Source organism: Octopus bimaculoides, chromosome 15, assembly GCF_046866305.1.
Source record: "Octopus bimaculoides isolate indiv1 chromosome 15, ASM4686630v1, whole genome shotgun sequence".
Taxonomy (NCBI): domain Eukaryota; kingdom Metazoa; phylum Mollusca; class Cephalopoda; order Octopoda; family Octopodidae; genus Octopus; species Octopus bimaculoides.
The window spans coordinates 9,734,773-9,743,499 of record NC_142942.1 but is presented as its reverse complement, the minus strand read 5'-3'; the positions used below and the strand labels follow the sequence as shown (position 1 = coordinate 9,743,499).

The following is an 8,727-nucleotide window of genomic DNA, read 5'->3' as shown; positions in this document are numbered from 1 at the left end:
TTTTGTAAAGCAGAGAGAGAGAGAGAGAGAAAACGAGAGGGGGGGGGGCTAGTGTTGGGGATAATGAGAGGTGGAGGGGTTAGTGTTGGGGATGAAAGAGAGGGGGGAGGGGTTAGTGTTGGGGGATAAACGAGAGTTTGTCAGTGATGTCACAGCGATGGCCGACCGTACAGATTGGCAACATCAACCTCAGGTACACGTTGGCAATTATTTATTTATTAGCATTTACATAATAATTCAATCAGACGGGTGTATTTTACCAAGATGCATTGTACATATCGCTCATTTTTTTTCATACACGATATGTTGTTTAGGATCGTCGCTAAAATCGATTCCATTTTTTTCTGTTGTTGTTATTTATAATTAATCATTTGTAATGTAAGGTGATGATGACAGTTCTTCGTATCCGAAGATTATGAGGAAGAGCAGCAAGCTCTGATGTGGCTATGTAAATCGATCCTTGAACGACATCCTCTGACGCACTCGGGGCAAATACGTAGGCTTTGGTCAGATGGGGGTCGTGCCGATGACTTATCGTCTTAGGCGTTTCTTATCCGCCTGCATTCTTAGGAAGTGTTGCCTTTAAGGTCTTTAAAACGAAACATCAAACCTAGGTGATCTTTCGTTACAATACCTCGAAACGTCAAGGGTTTGTTGACCTGTCATAATATTTATTGTTTGAGATCGATAAATAAACTAGTGAAGCAAAAATACAGTGAACATTGTTAAGATTGCGTGTAAACAAAACGTACATCGCACATTGATATTCTGCCGAAGTTAATTTATATTGTCAGCCCCGATTGATAAAGGTGTTCCAGCCACGGCCATTTCCAAATAGTTCAGTTCAAACTACGTTTTCAGATACGACTTTCTCCATTACACACTGTTTAAGGTGCTCGGATATGATTTGAGAAAGGTTTGGTTACTGTTTCTAGCATGTCGATCGAACACGTCGAAGCTATCCCATTGGCTCGTTCATAAGTCTGTTGCATAAACATGTATGTGTCATTTGCATTTTTTTGTTTATACCCAGACAATGTTGCTGTGCCGTGACACCCACCACAACTCTTTTCTTGATATGAATGTCTTAAATATATATCGAATTCCTCCACCAACGTGTTCGCAGTATCAGGTTTCCAGTCGCCAAGTGGCAATGTTGCATTGTGTCGTTCATTATTTTCTTGAGTACATTAATTAGAGCAGCCTTTTTCAAGAAACGGGTCGCATTACTAAAAAAAAAAAAAAAAAAAATTGCTAAGCATGCCATTCAGAAAGTGTCCGGACCGCATGTTGCCTATAACTTAATTAGAGTCTCATATGAAATATGGTCCAAACCAGGAAATAAGTTGAATCGTATAATAGACTCGCATCGCTGACTTATTGATAAATATTTAAGCAACAACGCCGTGATTTATTTTGTCCTCTTTTTTTTTTTTTCCTCCTGCAAGTCGAAACAAAAAATTATGATTTTCTTGTGTTTTCCCAAATAAATCTCTCTCAGAATCGACCGATCTGACAAAGTGCTTTAAACAAATTTAATATAATCAAAATCAAGTTAACCCCATTAGTTTATAGTGTCAGCAAAACAAGACAAGATTGATATAAATACGAAATGTTAGTTTCGGTTCTAAATACTATTCACATATTATTAACTTTTCAAGAAACATAATTATTGTAGATTCATCTTTTTTTTTACGTCGTTTTCCATCGTTCATATCATGTTTTTTCTGATTATTTAATTGTAATTAATTCTATTACGAAAATTAAACTTCACACATTAATGGGTTAATTCAACGATTCGTCCAAACCATTGCATATTTCTCAAACGCATTATCACATAAATTTTTTTTTTCCATTTTACTTGAAATGCCCTATTTTAATTTCCCTTTATAATGACATAAGTCCTTGAAGAATGTAGGTATTTTATAAATTCTGTGAGTCGATAATATTTCTAACTGACCACTAAGTTGTTGCGTATTCGTATTTCGTCCTATGTAGTATAGTTGGCTTTCATGGTCAAAACATGTTAAAGGAATTTTTATTAATTACAACTCGCTGGACAAAATGCTTAGAGACATTTCGTTTGCCTTTACGTACCGGGTTCAAATTCCACCAAGGTTGACTTTGCCTTTCATCTTTACGAGGTCGATAAAATAAGTACCGGTCAAGTACTGGGGTTTATGTCATCAACTTCTTCCTCCCCTTAAAAACTGCTGGTTCTGTGCTTTCTTCTTCTTCTTTTGATTAAATGAAGCTAATTGCCAAGTTGGCGTTTTGTCCCAGATTAGACCGCTAATCAAAAGCATTCCGATCTTTTATTCCGACAATATATGTAGAACTACGTTATTAGACGTCGCTTTATTAAACGGCAAAGGGGGATTTGCTTGCTGTTTCTAGCTGGTTACACGATATATTTATTGTTGGTTGTACATTGTAACGGACCGATCTCCAACAATATGAAAACAAAGCTAGTTTTCCAAACAGACAGAGGTGCGAAAATGGGTGGAAATTGAACATGCATTTTCATAGCATTCAATAAAAATCTGTAGTCCTGTTGTTTAACTCCAGTATTGATTATATCTTTAATCAAGAATTCCAGTAGTGACCATTGAGTCTTTTATTCTCAGTTTATCTAGAAAATTCATTCACCCTCATCATCATTGTTTTACGTGCTGGTGTGTGTTGGACTGGTCTTCTGAAGCTGTTTTTACGTGATGCCCGTCTTGTTGCCAACTATTTTGGTTGCGTCTTACATCACAGAGACAGTATAAGTATTCCAAAACCAGACTACACGCCCTGGAATAACCATGGCACTTTTTAAAGATATCTCTGGCAGATAGAATGATCGCAGCAGGCTCACCCTCTCCTTTGACTCAAAAACAGTAATGTGGATTTGTTTCGGACTTTTGTTAATGAATGAGAAAATTAAATGCATTAGGTCGTATTTTTTATTGAGAAAATAGAAGTCTGTAGAGCAGTGATTCCCAGCGTGGGGTATACGCCCCACCGGTGGGGCGTGGGATCCATTTTTTTTTTGTTTTCTAGTAGGACATGGAATTGTGGAAAAGATTTTTTCACAGCAAACATACTACACCTATACTCAACTTAGTCAAACCAACCACTCCAGCCATGCATACTGTGTGAAGATTGTCTGCTGCAGTATAGTGCTATTCTAATACCTTAGTGTGAATATTTCTTTAAGGAAAGTACGAGAAGTTGATATTCAGTACTTAATAAAAGAATTACCGGTAGATTCCTTTGTATTAAATAATTGTGATCAAATATTAAAAATAAAGTTGTTTTTTACCCCCATCAACCGGTGGGTCATACATTTACCTGGACAGCTATTGGGGGGAAATAAGTGGGGAAACACTGCTGTAGAGTCGATGTTATGCTTAAGGCTGCAGTTTAAAAAAAAACAAAAAAACACGAAGTTCAGATCCTACTGAGGTCGATTTTGCCTTTCAACCTTCTATGGACATTGATAAAATAAATCAGGAGGCAATGTGATTAACTATATCTCCCAAACAAGAAGAGAAAAAATGTGAGCTTGCGCCTGTACTAGAAATAAGTACATGTGTGATTGTACACAGCAATACGTGATTGCACACAGTATTACTTCATAGTGGAGAGTGTTAACCAGAGCATACAACTGTCTTCCTAGTTTTATTTTATTTATTCAAATCAGTGCTTCTCAAATGGTGTGTTGTATATTGTATCTAGGTGTCCTGAATTTTAAAAATATAATTTATGGTTTAAAAAAAAATCCTTACTAATACTTGAGTACCTCGAAAAACCTGTAATTCAAAATGTTGTTATACATTAGTAGATTTATTAAAAGGAGGCAAATAATGGTTTTCTATGTGTTTTTCTCTAAATTTTTAGATTAGTTTAACTTTGCATACAAAGTGCATCAGTAATATTTAATTCTCCATGTGATGTGCAGCCTTTTCGTGCGAATGTTTGTAATACATCATCAACATTTAACGTCTGCTTTCTATGCTGGCATGAGTTGGACGACTTGACAGGAACTGGCAAGGCTAGGGGCTGCAACAGATTCCATAGTATATTTTAGCTTGGTTTCTACAGCTGGATGCCCTTCCTAATGCCAACCACTCCACAGAGTGTATTGGGTGCTTTTTACATGGCACCAACACCCACACTAATGCTTTTTATGTGGTGCCTTGGTTTTAGGATCTCGATTCTGTAAAATGTCTACCACAAAATTGAATTGATATTTTTTGCAAGTTAACATTAAACTCTTTAATATTCAGATTACTCAATCAAATGTAATGTTTATTTAATCACATGGTTTTCAATTAATCATGCATTATCTCGTAGCTTTGAGATTCTGAGGATGTGATTGCTTATTTTTCAAATGACATTGTAAGATAGGTGTGAGAGGTTGAATCTTGCTGGCTTGACCTTAAAACAGGTAGAATATCTGGGCTGGACATGGCCCAATTAAACTTGACTTATTTTAGCAAAAATTTGTTCCAAACTCAACATTCATTAATAAAACATAGATTGGTGTATAAAATTGCTTTCCGCAGTTAAGGATAGTGAAATTTTGAGTGGATGTATCTGATTTCTGCAGTGAAAGAGTTAATTGAGGCTGACCTGGAGTCTGACAACAACAGTGACTCTATGGCTGTTTGAACATATGACTATATTCAGTTGTCTAATCCCTTAACTTTACAGTTATTGGGGAGGAGGGAAACCTTGAGAATGAATACATGAATAGGTTTGAAACTGTTTATGATTTAAAGTTTTACTGAGTAATCAATTATATGTTATGATTGTTTTTCAGAGTCAAACATCATCTGTGATAGATCTTGATGATATGGAAGTTATAGACAATGATGCTTCCGACTATGAGAGTGAATTCAGAGGTTGGTTTCCATGTTTGATTCTTTATCTTAAATTTTTTTTTTACATACAAAACAACCATCATCCCAGCATCCTTTGGGGTGTAATATAAGGATTAATTAGGCTTTAAAAAATTTTGTTTTTATTTTTGTCCTACCCATCTATCATAGCAATCAAATTTCTCTCAAATCAAACTTTGCCATCTTCAAAAACTAAGCAAAACATGGTGCTGCTTGAGATACACACTGCTTGAAGAAAAAGAAACGACTGTGTGGTCATCACTGAAGTGCCTTTTGCCAAAGGTGACTTGATGCTAGCTAAACAACAAAACAATAACTAATTGTAGATATTCCAAGAGGATCTAGTTCCTGTTTCTAATATCAGTTGAAGGATAATGTATAGAAGCAAATGTACAGCTGAAATACACAATATAATTGCCACCTTGCATTTGAATTAAATTCTCATGAGATAGTAGCCAACTATCCTATCCATGCATCCATTTTGCATTTAGGCTGGCAAAGATATTTAACTCTTACATAACTTAGTGGTTAGGATGTTAGGACAACGATTGTAAAGTTATGGTTTCAATTCCCAGATATTGTGTCTTTCAGCAAGGCACTTTATTTCATGTTCACTTGGTCAACTTGATGCTGGTGCAGTTCTCTCCCCTCTCTTCTGTCACATCCTGGATATCATACATGATCAAGGGTGGGAAGGTTGAGAGTGGGCATGGCTGCTTGTGACTGCATAGGCCAGTTCTCATTGGTCAGTTTTCAGTTGGCCTCTCTCTCTCTCTATATATATATATGTGTGTGTGTGTATGTATTTATGTATGACAAGTTTCTTTCAGTTTCCATCTATCAAATCCACTTGTAAGGATTTGCCATCTATAGTAACACATTGTGGGACTGAGTCTGAAACCATGGGGTTGGGGAGCAAACTTCTTACTACACAGCCATGCTTACACCTATCCAGGGATTTTTTTTCTTTTACTGTGTCGTCTTTTCATTATTTGATGACAGTAGAGTCATCTGACTTGAATAGAAGCTCTTTGTGTGTTGGTGTAGTTTCATGGATAGAAAATTTGTAACTCTGAGCCTTCTTACAAAAGAAAGGGATTCATTCTTGTAGTAAACGATAGAGCTAAGTTTTAAACTCTAGCAGTCAACAACTCTTAAATTCTGTCATATTCGCACAGAATATATTCTTTTATTCTTTTACTTGTTTCAGTCATTTGACTGCAGCCATGCTGGAGCACCGCCTTCGGGGGTTTCAGCTGAACGAATCGTCCCCAGGACTTACTTTTAAAGCCTAGTACTTATTGTGTTAGTCTCTTTTGCTGAAGCACTAAGTTATAAGGGGCGTAAACATGCCAACACTGGTTGTCAAGTGGTGGTGGTGGTGGGGGGGGGCAAATGCAGACACAAAGACACACATATATATAGGATGGGCTTCTTTCAGTTTCTGTCTACCAAATCCACTCACAAGGCTTTGGTTGGCCCGAGGGTATAGTAGGACACTTGCCCAAGGTGCCATGCAGTGGAACTGAACCCAGGACCATGTGGTTGGTAAGCAAACTTCTTACCACATATATATATATGTATATACACACACACATACATTTACATATCATCATCATCATCATCACCGTTTAACGTCCGCTTTCCATGCTAGCATGGGTTGGACGATTTGACTGAGGACTGGTGCAACCGGATGGCTACAACAGGCTCCAATCTAATTTGGCAGAGTTTCTACAGCTGGATGCCCTTCCTATATATATATATATATATATATATGTATATATATATATATATATATATATATATATATATATATATATATATATATATATATACATACATACATACATACATACATACATATACATATGTATATATATACATATGCATATGTATATATATATACATATGCATATATATATATATATATACATACATACATATACATATGTATATATATACATATGCATATATATATATATATACATACATACATATATATATATATATATATATATATATATATATATATATATATATATATATATACATACATATGCACATATATATACACACACATATATGTGTATGCTATGGCCAGCTAGCAGAATCATTACCATGCTGGACAACATGCCCAACAGTATTCCTTCCAGCTTTTTGTGTTCTGAGTTCAAATTTAGCCAAGATTGACTCTACCTACCATCCTTTCATGATCAGTAAAAAATAATTATCAGGTAAGTAAGTACTGGCATTGATGTACTTGATTTGCTCTCCCTACACCTCAGAATTGCTGGCCTTGTGCTAAAATTAGAAAGGATATTACAGTCTGAAATAAGCTTGTTTGAAATAACTTGTTTTCTTTAAGTGGACAACTACTTTTGTTACAGCTTCAGACCAAAATGTCTGGTATGTGGGACCAGATGAAGAGCTTGGTATGTAAATCTGAAAATAACAATTGCAATAGCAAACACATTTTACACCCATTATTAGCGGTCATAGTAAGGTGGTGAGCTGGCAGAATCATTAGCATGCCAGACAAAATGCTTCATTTTGTCCATGTTTACGTTCTGAGTTCAAATGCTGCCATGGTTGACTTTGCCTTTCCTCTTTTCGGGGTCAATAAAATAACTATTGGTTGAGTACTGGGGGTCGATGTAATCAACTTAGTCCCTTCCCAGAAACTGTTGGCCCTTCGCCAAAATTTCTGACCAATATTAGTGGTCATCATGGAAGCGCATGGCCTAGTGGTTAGGGTGTTGGACTCATGATTGTAAGATTATGGTTTTGATTCCTAGACCAGGTGATGCGTTGCTCCAGTTGGCAAAAATGAGTAATCCTACAATGGACTGGTGTCCCGTCCAGGTGGGGAATATATATGCCATGGAAATCGGAAACTCACCGTATGAATCTATATATTAAGTTGTCTAGAAAGTTCTGAGCATTTTTTAGCTAAATTTTTTCACACTTCATTGAACACAACTGAAAAACTGTGGGTGCTGCTTGAAGTGGTAGTGCATCTCTTCTTTGTTCCTGACTAAAAATAGATTTGTCTTTCATTCTTGTTACCCTTTATTGACATTTGAAATGGACAACTGAAAATTTCGTATTCGCATTTTAATGCTTTTCTTTTTTAAAAAAGGAGAAAATGCTGCTAAGACTTGCAAAAACGTTTGTGAGGTTTTTGGTGATGATGCTGTAGGTGAATCAACTGTTCGAAGGTGGTTTGCAAAATTTAAAGCTGGAGAGTTTAGCTTGGAAGATGACAGTCACAGTGGAAGATCTTCAAAATTGGATGAAGATGTTTTAAAGGCAAAAATTGAAGAAAACTCAAATATCATGACTAGAGAACTTGCAGAGGAGCTGGAAGTTTCTATAAGTATGGCTCATGAACACCTAGTGAAGCTAAGATACATTTCTTGCTATAATGTATGGTTCCCTCACAAACTCTCAGAAAAGAATTGCTTGGACCAGTATTCCATTTGTGATATGCATAAGGATCCTCCAAAACAACTACCAAAGACGAATGTCCATGCCAAAAAAGCTATGCTTTGTGTTTGATGGGATCATAAAGGCATCATTTATTATAAGCTTCTTCCACAAAACCAGACCATTAATTCTGATGTATTCTGTCATCAGCTGGCTAATTTGAGGCTGGAGATTGCCTACAGAAAAGGGGTAGTGTTCCAACAAGATAATGCCTGAGCACATGCGTCTTTGGTTACTCAAACAAAGTTACATGAAATTGGCTGGGATCTCTGACCTCATCCACCATATTCTCCTGATATTGCACCATCCAACTACCACTTGTTTTTGTCTCTACAGAAACCATTGCAAGGAA

General features: G+C 36.3%; 1 protein-coding gene across 4 annotated transcripts in view; it reads left to right on the top strand.

The window, feature by feature from the left end:
• The first annotated feature begins 50 nt into the window (after positions 1 to 50).
• LOC106876865 (protein YIPF3) overlaps positions 51 to 8,727 on the top strand; it is a 40,433-nt gene continuing 31,756 nt past the window's right edge. For 3 of the 4 annotated variants that reach the window (XM_089363399.1, XM_089363400.1, XM_089363398.1), the window contains exons 1-2: positions 97 to 193; positions 4,811 to 4,892. In XM_089363399.1, the coding sequence (XP_089219525.1) occupies positions 158 to 193; positions 4,811 to 4,892 (118 nt within the window). In that variant the 5' untranslated portion in view covers positions 97 to 157. Of the gene's footprint in view, positions 194 to 4,810; positions 4,893 to 8,727 lie in introns of all 4 variants that reach the window. The other variant, XM_089363397.1, reaches the window with a different exon arrangement.